The 13,068-nt window shown below is 38.7% G+C and overlaps 1 protein-coding gene across 6 annotated transcripts in view; it reads left to right on the top strand.

The window, feature by feature from the left end:
* Nucleotides 1-13,068, top strand: part of NELL1 (neural EGFL like 1) — a 430,345-nt gene that overhangs the window by 409,040 nt on the left and 8,237 nt on the right. For 5 of the 6 annotated variants that reach the window (XM_073347842.2, XM_073347838.2, XM_073347837.2 and 2 more), the window contains 2 exons: nucleotides 1,305-1,498; nucleotides 8,338-8,514. In XM_073347842.2, the coding sequence (XP_073203943.1) occupies nucleotides 1,305-1,498; nucleotides 8,338-8,514 (371 nt within the window). The remainder of the gene's footprint in view (nucleotides 1-1,304; nucleotides 1,499-8,337; nucleotides 8,515-13,068) is intronic. The other variant, XM_073347840.2, reaches the window with a different exon arrangement.

The following is a 13,068-nucleotide window of genomic DNA, read 5'->3' as shown; positions in this document are numbered from 1 at the left end:
AGAGCTTTAGAATTTTTCAGGATAAAAAAAAGCACTGTGTAAGATTTGATCATCTATTCCCATTCATATTTTCATATTTATGTGTGCGTATGTACATACAGACACACAAAATGTATTTAATATGTATATAAAATGCTTCATCTCATCCAAATCCAAAACTTTGTGCTGCAGTATGGTTAGGCTTTTGGCAATTATATACAGTATGAAAACAGGGCAAATCTATTCAATTGCATTGTAACTGGAAATTCTGTCCATATCTTCTTAAATACTGCTCAAAAGATCTGCAGGAGAAACCTGCCTATTTCCTAGATTGCACTTAACTCAAAAGATCTCATAGCCTTGTCTCCAAGAGATCTCCTGGGCACATTCCAACCTGGAATAATTATGTTCTGTCTGTCAGTATGTCCCCAGCAATTTCAATTGGATACAATGTTTCACTTTGCCTCCAGCATTAAGTGGGATGGTAGTTTAAAGTCATCTATGAAAAATAGATTTTGTTTATGCTAAATTCCCTGTTGCCTTGCTCAAACATGCTTTTACTGTGTGACTTTGTATAGCTTGGGAGCTCTAGTATTTCTTTTCTATATAAAGTACCTCTGATCTCTTTCCCTTTATTCCCTTCCTCCTCCTCTCTGTGGGCAAAGGGTGTGATTGATTGCCTTTAGTAGGTGGAAGCTTAGACCATGCTCGGAGTTTATGAAGAATTGTGTCTTTCTAATTTAGTCTAAAACTCAGAAGAGAATGTGGCCTCATTGCAGAGTCACTCTAATTGTCCAAAAAGAATGAGGAGTACTTGCAGCACCTTAGAGACTAACAAATTTATTAGGGCATAGACTTTCATGGGCTAAAACCCACACCTTTTTTCATGTTCTCTCTGTGTGTGTGTGTGTGTGTGTGTATTTTCCTACTGTGTTTTCCACTGCATGCATCTGATAGCCCACGAAAGCTTATGCCCTAATACATTTGTTAGTCTCTAAGGTGACACAAGTACTCCTCGTTCTTTTTGCTGATACAGACAAACACTACCACTCTGAAACCTGTCTAATTGTCCACTTGCTCCTGCTCACTGGGAGATCACTTTACACCTTGGCTGCAGATCAAGTTTGTCATTGCTATTTAGCACCAGCAGGAATGTCAGCTTTTACAATTAAGCATACGGAAGAGGATTTAATAACCCTAAATTTTGTGTTTCATACCCTTGCACCACGAAGACAGACAAGCAGTATCCATTTAATAATAAATTCCATGGTACAATTTGTCACTTGAAACAAAGATTAGCACTATAAACTGGCTGTGTTTTGCAGATATCGATGAATGTGCCTTAAGGACCCACACCTGTTGGAATGATTCAGCCTGTGTGAACTTGGCGGGAGGTTTTGATTGTCTGTGTCCCTCGGGACCATCTTGCACTGGTGACTGTCCACACGAAGGTGGCTTGAAGCGGAATGGTCAGGTTTGGACGCTGAAGGAAGATAGATGCTCTGTTTGTTCCTGTAAGGTGAGTTCCACAAGGCCTGCGTATGTGTTTCCTTAGATTTTCTAGTGTTTTCTCTCTGTGAAGAAGCTGAGCTTTAATTCTTATATACTTTTGCGGAAGCTAGTCATAACAGAAATAAATCCACTTCAGAATTAAGGTTTAGACTGATTCAGTAGCAATCCTGTTTGACTTAACCAGACCTCTAGGAAACTTTGGTTAAAAGATATTGGGCCTGATTCTCTTCACTTATATTGGTCTAAGCCAGAAGTAACTCCGCTGAAGCCAGTGGAGTTACACAAAAGTAAATCTGGTTTTAGAGAGACATTCAGAACTGGATTCATATCTTAGTTATACCTGTATAAATGAAGGTCCCAGTCCCACTCCATTGAAGTCAATGGTCAAAATGCTATTGGCTACAGTAGGAGTAGGACTGATCCCTTGTATAGGTATAGGTGAGATAAGAATATGGCCCACTGGAAATATGTTGGAAAGGGGGGGTAGAAATGGAATATTGCTCCAGCTGGTGAGGGTCTGTGTGCCAGTTAAGGTCTGTTTGTTGGAAGTTATAAGGAGGCTTTTAACTCCCATAAAACTAGAATAGCACAGTGGCGGATCAGGCAATCAGAATCAATAAAACTCTTAGAATTCACTGCTATTTGTTTTAGGCTAGAATGGAAACTTGGTCAGATTAACACTGTACTGTATTATTACTTCTATCAGTGCCAGGCACCCTACAAATCCCTCCCTTCAGGAGTGGAAGTCTGAAACTCTGTTGAATATATAGTGAGCTTGTATTGTAATCATAGAGAATGGCTGGTTCTATGAAAGGATTTCCTGTCAATGGGATGAACAGCTTAATATATGTGAAGACATCTGGTCTGCCTTTGTAGAGTTTTAACGATTAGTATTCTCATCTTAGTCTTGTAATTTATGACTTATTTGTCATGTTCTCATTGTAACTATTTCTTACGCCAAGTGCCTCTTATTACTATTTGAAAATATGTGATGTGACCAGCAAGTAGATATTTTAAAATAATAGTGGCATAATATGTAGCCATCCTTCGTCCTTATTTTATTTTGTTTCTCTATATCTTCCTCTCTCTCTCATTTCTTTCTTCTTTAATATTTGCACTTTATTTTATTTCAGGGTTTGCTTTATTATCAGGAGCCAAATCCTAGACCCTTGCTCAAAGCCATCTTAAGGTGGCCTCCTTGGTCCTTCCCGCTAGTGCACAGAGCACCACTTCAAAGGCTCTTTCAGCCCGTAGGTTGCAATAGCAGCCACTTTGCTCCCAGTACACCAAGGATTGCTCAGTGGATCTGCAAAAATCTCAGACCCACTAGTCATGACTTCACGCGTTGACTCCTGTCACAGAGACAAGCTGCCACGGCAATTAGGTAGTGTGGAATCCCTCTGCATGTCCTGCACTTGGGGGTCATCCACATTTACAATCTGGGGGAGCAGGATGAGGGACAGGATAGGGCCAACTATATGATTTTTTTTACTTGTGTCTATCTGAGCTTTGAAAAATGCTACTCACTTGTTTTGCCCAGAGCAAGCAAATTATTGTTTTGTATATATGACTACAATACCAAAAATCAAGTGAGTAAATTTTGTCCCTGGCCTGGTACATGTCCACGATACTTTTGGAAGGCTGGTTTGTATGAAAACTAACATAAAATTCTTCATTCAAGAAAAGACATGCTGTTCCTGGTAAAGGCTGTGAGAATTATATCATTGACTCAGTGAACCAGCTTCTAATACCTTATTCCACAAGTAGTCCCATTGACTTGACCCCAGTGGGGCTATTCATGGAGTAAGGTACTATCCAACATTAATAGTTATATCAGACTCAGAAGCCATCTCTGCTTACCCTGGGCCTGAGGGGGTACAGTTTTTTGTGTTTTTTTTTTTTAAGTGAAAGACAAGGGATTACAGTAGCACTTAATCAAACATAATATGGTGGATAATCCCCTGCAACCATATTTGTTCCCATGCATGAGGACAAAATTTATAAAAACATTAAAATTCATAAAGCTTAATGAGTTGAATGCAATCATTAACAAAGTAGCCTGAAGTAGATTGCTTTCCCTTCTTCAAGTGCATCCCTAAAGTCTTATTAGAATTACTATACAGGACTGGCAGAGGCTTGTGTTTTTTAATCCTGGTTTGTTGTTGTTCTACCATCTTGTGACTAAAGCAGCCTGGCTGAAATTATATATTTCAATTGTTTCTTCATATGTATATACTTCTACTTTCCCTTTAAAGAGAGAGAATATCCAATTTTTGCACGTGAGGAGGACAAGCATAGTCCCAGAAGGGGCGGGATGGAACTCTGCGTGAAAGTGCATCCCCTTTAGAGAGTGCAGTGTAGTAGTTAGATTACAGGGAGATCTGGATTCTGTCCCTGACTCAGATTTAAAGGTCAGAAGGTACCATCATGATCATCTAATCTGACCACCTGCACATTGTGGGCTACAGAACCTCACCCACCCAATCGACCCCTAACCTCTGGCAGAGTTACTGAAGTTCTCAAATCATGATTTAAAGACTTGAAATCATAGAGAAATCACCATTTACACTAGTTGAAACCTGCAAGTGACCCGTGCCCCATGCTGCAGAGGAAGGCGAAAAAAACCCCAGGATGTCTGACAGTCTGACCAGGGAGAAATTTCTTTGCGATCCCAAATATCATGATCAGTTACATCCTCAGCATGTGGGCAAGACCCACCATCCAGAAACCTGGGAAAGAATTCACAGTAGTAACTCAGAGCCCTCCCCATCTAGTGTCCCATCACTAGTCATTGGAGATATTTGCTGCTAGCAGTCGCAGATCAGCTGCATGCCATTATAGGCAGTCTCATCATACCATACCCTCCATAAACATATCAAGCTTAGTCTCACAGCCAGTTAGGTTTTTTGCCCCACACTGCTTCCCATGGAAGGCTCTTCCAGAACTTCACTCTTCTGATGGTTAGAAACCTTAGACTGTGCCACTGTAAGGTCTCTCATGTAGTTTCTCTATGGCGATGGGAGAGAGCTCTCCTGTTGGCATAATTAAATCACCTCCAGTGAGAAGCAGTAGATATGGCGGCAGAAGAGCTTCTCCCACAGACATAGCACTGTGCATGCTACCACTTATGCTGGAATATTCACACTCCTGAGTGACATAAATTTTGCTGACAAGTGGTAGTGGAGACAAAGCCTAACCTTCTTGAAGGACAGTTTATATCCATTTGTTCTTGGGTACACATTGGCACTTAACTGAATTAACTCCTCTCCTCCGTGGTATTTATCCCTCTTATGTATTTAACGAGAGCCATTATATTTTCCCTCAGCGTTCTTTAGTTCGGCTAAACGAGAACTAAATTTCATCCCATTTCTATTACCCCAATTTTCAAGGTTGTCCAAATCTCCTTCTATATGATATTCTGGTCCTCTTCCATATTGGCAATACCTCCCAACTTTGTCATCTGCAAATGTTTTTAGCACATTGCAACCTTCTGTGCCAAGGTAAAAATGTTAAATAAGAATGGTCCCAAGACCAATACCTGAGGAACTACACTAGTAACCTTCCTCCAACCTGGCAGTTCACCTTTCAGTAAGAGTAGACCCTGCAATTGACTCTGTGTGAGAACCACAGTCACTTATAAATCATACCATGGCACTGTTTTTACATCTTTAATACTACTACTTTACCTCAATTAATTAAAGTTTGTGACACAACCTAGAGGCTGTTGGGTGGCGAGAACTTTTTAGCATCACAAGTTTTGTTTGCAGCCTTTGTATGTATATATTATTATTATCCCACCAAAAGAAAATAAATGATTTTCTATATTTTTATTTTTACCATTTGTACTTTTATTTGCCAAAGTTATTTTAGAGATGGCAAATTAGAATTCCAAAGAAGTAAGTGGGATGCTGCATCTGAAGAGGCTTTTTGTCTTGGAGCTGGTGCCATGATTCTCACCTTGCACAGACATACCTGCCCTAGCTCTGCTTGAACTAGCATGCTGGAAATAGTAGCGTAGCTACAGTAGCATGGGCAGCAGCAAGCAGTGGCATGGACTAGCCACTCTAAGTGCAATCTGCCTGCATCCCATGAGTACATACTTGGAGTGGCTAGCGCATGCCACTGCCCATGCTACCACATCTACACTATTGATTTTAGCACAGTAGCTCGATGAGTACATGTACTCGAGCTGGGAATCACTCTCCCAGCTCCAAGTGTAGTTCTAGTCTTTGTGTCATAGCATCATGGGAATCAAAATGCTTTCTGCAAAGCACAAGGCTTAACAGGGTTGCAAACAAAACATGTGATGCTAAAAAGAATGAGGAGGGAAGTAGTGTGGTGGTATTATCAAAGGCTCTCCAGCAGAATCATCAAACATTATCAGTGTTCTGAAATAAATAGAGTGACGGCAATGTAAAAGATTATTTACTTCCTTAAGGAGTGCAGGAGTTGTGAGTAGCACAGAACCACCAGCGCTGTTACCAATTAAGAGGGGTAATTTTAAAAATAATCCAAAGGCAAAAGGATGTAATTCTGAACAGGATGGACAGGTTATTGCTAGCAGTTTTTAATCAGAAGGATGTAAATTCAGATGATGAAATTATTTGTCACTGTGACTACCTCCAAGTCACATCGAGGGTCTGCACATCCCTGAATGTATGGAGCCAGTCATCATGTTGGAATGTTTAGGCAAGATTGTAACTTTACAATCTTCCTGAGTAAGGGGCAGCACATAGATCAGATAATCATAATTCCTCCTCCTCTGAGACTCACAGTTCCTTGTCTGTTACTACTTGTTCCGGGGAGGAAGAAATGACTTCTCTCTTTTCCTGAAATAGTGTTTATTCCTTTTGCCACCCGCATCCAGCTTGCTACTCTGGCCAGCAAATCTGATTGGGTACTGGAGTCAGAACTCCTCCTGCTTTCCCTAACATTTGCTCTCTGGAATATCAAATGAACAGACCCTGCTCTCTCCCATACAGGTGGAGTGACAAGCTCAGCAGCAAGTAAGCGAGAGCACTAATTCTTCATATTACCCTGCACTGCTGAGTAAGGGGTGTGACAATCTAGCCCTTTGCACTGTTGGTGGATAAAACAATTGAGTCCAGCATTTTATAGGTGGTGTGCTCTCTATTTTTCCACACTTCTGTGAGGTATTTTTTTTGTTACACATAATAAGCAATTTTAATTATTCCTGCAATCAAATGTAATATGCTAATCATTTCAGGAATATTATTGAACACCTGCAGTGTCATTAGCTAACGTGAGCATTATGATTCTTTGCTGCTGGTGTTCTGTGTATTGCTTTGCAGCAAAGTTTAGGTTTATTTGTTGGATTTTTTTTTACAAATTAAAACTTATGGATACAGAAAATCTAAGCAACTGCCAACACAACTTAATGTAGTTTTGGCTATTTAGCCTATTCAGACTGCATGTGGAGAAATCCATTTTGGCTTATCATCCCTTAAAATAATTATGGGGGTTGATTTAAGAAAATCTCTGATTAGTCAGTTCTGTAATATCAGTGTAGGAAAGCTCTTTTTACTTGTAAGCATGATGTGTGAAGGTGGCATTATTAATGGATGTTTGTATTTCTGCTTAGTTCAGGTACAGTCCTACAGCTGTTACTCAGTAACTTAATTCAGAGTAACTTAATGAATTTACTCAGGAATTAAACCAGTGTAACTCACAGCAGAATCTGGCCCTCATTCCTTACTCAGCCAAGCTTTTCCTTGTTTGCAGTTGAAACTTTGCTTGAATAAGAATTGAACAAATCAATAATCCAATTAAAATCAAAACTTTTCAATGGTACTCTTCATTATAAACTAGGATTTCAGTTTCCCATTCTGTATATAGAGTTATAATGTGTTGTCTCACCTATAATGAAGGGTATAATTTATAACACAGTTATCCCTACAATTTTCATCACTAGAATTAGAATAAATTCATTTTTCTTTTGCACTAAATGGATGTGTCCTCTCTGTTGTACATTCAGAAGAAATTTCTGTGTTTACTATGATAATTCTGATTAACTGATTACTTATCTGAATACATCACATTATGTGTAAATACTTAGCACCTGAAATAGGAAAATCATATTTTAGGGAATCTGTAGAATAAAAATACATCTTCAATGCATGGCTCCAGATTATTATGCAATGTGATATGTTGTGGCCGAATAGTTTTTGTCTGATAAATGGAAGGTCCAGATGTAGAGGATAACTAGAGATAAATTAACATTAAGGAATACTTAATGCCACTATGATTTTGCTATATTAACAGTACTGGCTTTCACTGAGTTTTTAATGTAGTGTGTTTCTATTAAATTTATCAGGCCATGTGCACAGTTTCAATTCACTTAAAATTTTCTTGACAATCACACAGTTATTCAAAAGATAGTTCAAAGGAAAATATTGTTCTGATACATGCTCAAAAAAGAGTTACCTATTTGGAGATTTCATTCATAAAATTGATGAGATAAAATTACTTCATTCCATCTGAACCCGAGAGGCTGTTCATTTTTTTTATCCAGTGGGTTAGGAACAAGAGGGGACACAGTAACATTTTTCTCAGCCTCAGAGGATACTGGTAAAAAAAAGGAACTGTACAGATAGCTAAATGTCCACTAGTATCATTGGGGTGATTTTTATAAGAATAGGAGCTGGGGAGCCTCATTTCTTGGAGGATTGGGCCCTAAGAATAACTTCAAATTCCTTAGGTAGTCTGCAGTATCTTCCCTGAAATACCAATACATGCTTTGCTATCTCTGATGGCCATACCTGTTCTTCCAATAGTCCTCTGCTATTTACCACTTGCTTGATACCAGTAACAATTTGGTCTCTACAGAACGGGAAGATATTCTGCCGGCGAACAGCTTGCAATTGTCAGAACCCCAGCGTTGATCTCTTTTGCTGCCCAGAGTGTGACACAAGAGTGACCAGTCAATGTTTAGACCAAAATGGTCATAAACTGTATCGTAGTGGGGACAACTGGACCTACAGCTGTCAGCAGTGCCGTTGTCTGGTATGGAAATAAATTAAACATTTTCGAGAGAAACAAAAGTAGTAAAGATTTTGGTGATAGCAACATACTTTATTTTATGACATTATTAACAATATCTTCATCTCTCTTCCACCATTTGACCTATTAAAGTGATTTTAAAAGACTCAAAGTCACGCTTCAGAAGCAAGGTAAGTCAGAATATGGGCAGACCACTTCTCAGCTCTGTGTAAATAGACCTGATCAACAAACACAAACAAACAAATTTCACAGAAAGCTTGAAAAAATTGAAACTGTTTCCATTTTGTTGTGTGTAAAACAGATTGATAATTTTCTCAATTGCAGAGTTTGTATTGGGATTTTTTCATTTTGAAGTTGATGGCTGTCTAAATTAGCTGTTACCGCTCAAGAAAGAGATCTTGGAATCATTATGGATAGTTCTCTGAAAACATCTGCTCAGTGTGCAGTGGCAGTCAAAAAAGCAAACAGACTGTTAAGAACCATTAAGAAAGGGATAGATAACAAGACAGGAAATATCATAATGCCTCTCTATAAATCAATGGTACACACACATCTTGAATACTGTGCGCTGATCTGGTCGTCCTAACTCAAGAGATATATTGGAGTTTGAAAAGGTGTAGAGAAGGGCAACAAAAAATGATTAGGGGTATGGATCAGCTTCCATATGAGGAGCGATTAAAAAGACCAGGATTTTTCAGCTTGGAAAGGAGATGACATGATAGAAGTCTCTAAAATCTTGACTGGTGTGGAGAAAGTAAATAAGGAAGTGTTATTTCCTCATCCACATAACACAAGAACTAGAGGTCACCCAATGAAATTAATAGGCAGCAGGTTTAAAAACCAAAAGGAAGCACTTCTTCACACAACGCACAGTCAACCCGTGGAACTCTTTGCAAGGGGATGTTGTGAAGACCAAAAGTGTAACTGTGTTTTAAAAAAGAATTATTTATGTTCATGGAGGATAGTCCATCAATGGCTATTAGGTAAGATGGTCAGGGATGCAACCCTATAATCTGGGTCACCCTAAACCTGTGGCTGCCGGAAGCTGGGCTTGGGCAGCAGGGGATAGATTACTTGATGATTGCCCTATTCTGTTCATTCCCTCTGAAGCACCTGACATTGGCCACTGTCGGAAGACAGAATACTGGGCTAGATGGACCTTTGGTCTGACCTAGAATGGCTGTTCTTATGTAAAATATTTGATTTTGAAAAAAATCCAACCACATGCCTGCTCTTCCCTATCAAAACTGGCAGTGCAGAAATGAAAAACCAAGTCCTACAAACTACCCTTGAAAAACAACAAAAGAGAACACTGGTGAATAGTGACCTAATGCAAAAGGAAAGAATGAAGGAAACTGAAAAGACCACCCAAACATACAGACTGAAAACAAAACAAAAAAAAGCAGGTTACCCTTTTCATTCCCAATTGCCATAGAAAATAAAATTTATTATTCCTCCCCTATTTTTTAAATCAGTATAACAATTTTTATTTTAAAAAAAGACCATTTTTAATTTGAAAAATTTGCTGTGCTCTGCATAGAAGACTGTCCTTGGTTTGGAGAACTGAGAGTCCTCTGGGCAGAATGGATTGAGTTATAACATATAGAGTTTTGTTCTGTAAACTGAATCACCCGTGCTTTTTTGGAGAACTGCAAACCCTTTACTTCAGTGAGTTTTTGAGTTTACTTTCCTGATCTTTTTTAAAATGCTTGCATAAGAAAAGGGAAGAGATTTTCAGGTACATATTTAATTATATTTCCAAGGTATGCACAACTCAGTCGCAGTGTCTTGTTTTCAGAAAGATTCCTGGTCTTATCTAGTTTCATAGCTGGGTTAACAGTCGTAAAAAGGCCAAGAGATTTAAGGTAGTGCACTAAAACAGTGGTATAGCTGAGATTTGGAGCCAATTCTAAATCAAAATAGTTTAGACTTCCTGTCTTTTGTGCTAAGTAATGCCCAAATGCAGCTTTAATTGCTAGCCGACTTTATTATTTTTTCCATTCAGTTTGTAAGAGGCATGCACAGCCCCAGTGGGAATGTACATTCTGTGAAACACTCTATTTAACAGACCAAATCCCTAAAGTATGTACTCAGGTTTTTTTTTTTTTAATTTTGATTGTTTAATTTTCAGTTATGGGAGAATAAAAAAATAACTTTTTTGTATTAATACTTTCTAGCCATTCTTTTTTTCTGTGGTCTGCTATAAAAATGACTGGAGTTTGAAATCTGGTATGGACACAGTTCTGGTGAGGGCTGCCTCTTCTTGGCGTGAAAAAATTCAGTTTCATTTAACAAAATGAGATTTTTTAAAAAAGGTAGAGATGACCATATGCAAGATAAATCCTTATCTTGACATCTGGCTGCTCAGGTAGCACAAAGCAGCTGAAAGCTTCATTAACAGAGTAGCTAAGGATTGTCCAGCTAGGGGAATTCCTGAGTAATGTAAAATAGGCATAGCTGGCTCTGCTTATTGCTTACCCTTCTCTTGGGGGGGATATGGGGAAGGAGCTGGAGAGGGTGTTCTGAGGCAGGCCGGAATCTCCTGCACTCCATCTGATGCTCTCTGACATGATGGCCCTTGAGCAGCAGAAGCAGACTGATTGAGGGATGGGTATTTTCCACCTACTGCATACAGCAGGTACATAATTGAAAAAAGAAAAGGAGTACTTGTGGCACCTTAGAGACTAACACATTTATTTGAGCACGAAAGCTTATGCTCAAATAAATTGGTTAGTCTCTAAGTACTCCTTTTCTTTTTGCGAATACAGACTAACACGGCTGCTACTCTGAAACCTATAATTGAAAAACAAACAATCTCATAACTTTGTTAAATGAAGACCAATTCCTTCACCCCAAGCAAAGACACTCACTAGAAATGTGTTTGTACCAGTTTTCAACCTACAGCTAGTCCTGCCCTCAGGTTCCTTTCACAGGCTTGGGTTTGTCCTTCGGCTGCTCCAAGGATGGGCGGGTGGCAGTTGAAAGGTAGTTTCAGAACCACCCTTGCTTCTCGCAAACCTCAGCTTAAATAGTAATCACCTTTCAGAAACAATGCCTGGAGGGCTAGCCATAAGTTGAGAGGCCTTTCATGCTTCCTTAAGGATCTCTTAAGTAGTGCATTTTCATACTCAGGCCTAGAGATATTTTCTTCAGCCTGCCCTGTTAATGGACCTTATTTAGGCAGTTTTTGGCTGACTTGTATATGTTAAAACTATAAATGTACAATTTACTAAGGACATTGATAGGCACCAGATGCTTTTGGTAACTACTGCCTGTTATACAACTGGAGACTTTTTTTCTCTTCAAAAATAGAAAAATTAATGTAATGAAGTATTACGGATTCAGCCAAAAGCACCAAAAAAATCAGGAGTGGTGAAAGTTAAGTTTGAATGTGCAAACTTCATCCTGCTCCTGTGCAGCTACACACTACCACAGTATTTAAATAAGTGAGCATTTGCTGCCATAGATACATCTGTATATTTACAGTTATTGTACTGGTTGAGAAATAGTATGTGTTCACATGATATTTTAACACTAGGCATGCCATTTAAAGTGCTTATATCATCACACACACGTTTGTGCATACCCTTGTATTTAAAAATGCCAATTGAATCATTACAGCAACCTTATCCCTGTAGCAGATTGTTTAAAGAAAAAATACTTTGTTAAAGGATCCATTTAAGAGTGTATTTGATGTTCCTTTGAAAGTATCAGCTCATAGAAGGGGAAAACGCCCATTGGTGAGTTATGTTAGTTCCTAGCTAGAACAAAATTTCATTTTGTGAAATGCAACAGCAAAGGGACCGAACAGGAAGGTACCCAGAGGTTGTTGGGTGCTACACCATCTTCACTTACCAGCCTCTTCCATGTGTATCTTAGCTTTGGAAATCCTCACGAATTTAGAGGTTTACATACATATAAGAAATGGTAATATTTCTTCAAGCAGCATTATAGAGTACCTGTCCCAGAATCCCCCAAGACTATTTACATTATACTACAGTGATTCACTCTAAGCATTAGTGACAAGATTTAAAGCCACAGCATCTATGTACTGTATTTTCATTACTCTAATCAAACACCACTTAAATCCATGAACAGGCGTGATTTTGAGTATAATGCATCATTAAATATGCTTTTTTCATTTGTTTTGATAATTGTCATTTAATGTTTATCTACTAATTATATTAAGATATTTGGCAGCATATCTGTTACAAAAATATGAAGTTTAGTAATAAGAGATTGTAAATTAGCAAAATGCAGGTTAGTAGTATTAGTTCAATGCAGGGGATCTCAAAGTATGATGTCTGGATTCTTTAGCTGGTCTACCCAGAGCTGGGTAGTCACATGATTCTGGCTCCTCCTTATTTCCAGCTGTTAAACTGCTTTGAAAGAAGTTAAAAATATATTCAGAGTGGGGTTTTCAAAAGTGCCCAGCACTGGCCCAACTGTTCCTTTTGAAATCAATAGTAAAACTCACTTAGATTACAATGGGAATCTAGTTAGGCCAGAGCAGAGCACTTTTGAAAGTCCCCTCCCACTAAATATTTTCCTAATGTT

The sequence above is a fragment of the Lepidochelys kempii genome, chromosome 6, assembly GCF_965140285.1.
Source record: "Lepidochelys kempii isolate rLepKem1 chromosome 6, rLepKem1.hap1, whole genome shotgun sequence".
NCBI classification, from domain to species: domain Eukaryota; kingdom Metazoa; phylum Chordata; order Testudines; family Cheloniidae; genus Lepidochelys; species Lepidochelys kempii.
Note: the sequence above shows the minus strand (reverse complement) of the source record. Positions and strands in the feature narration are given on the sequence as shown.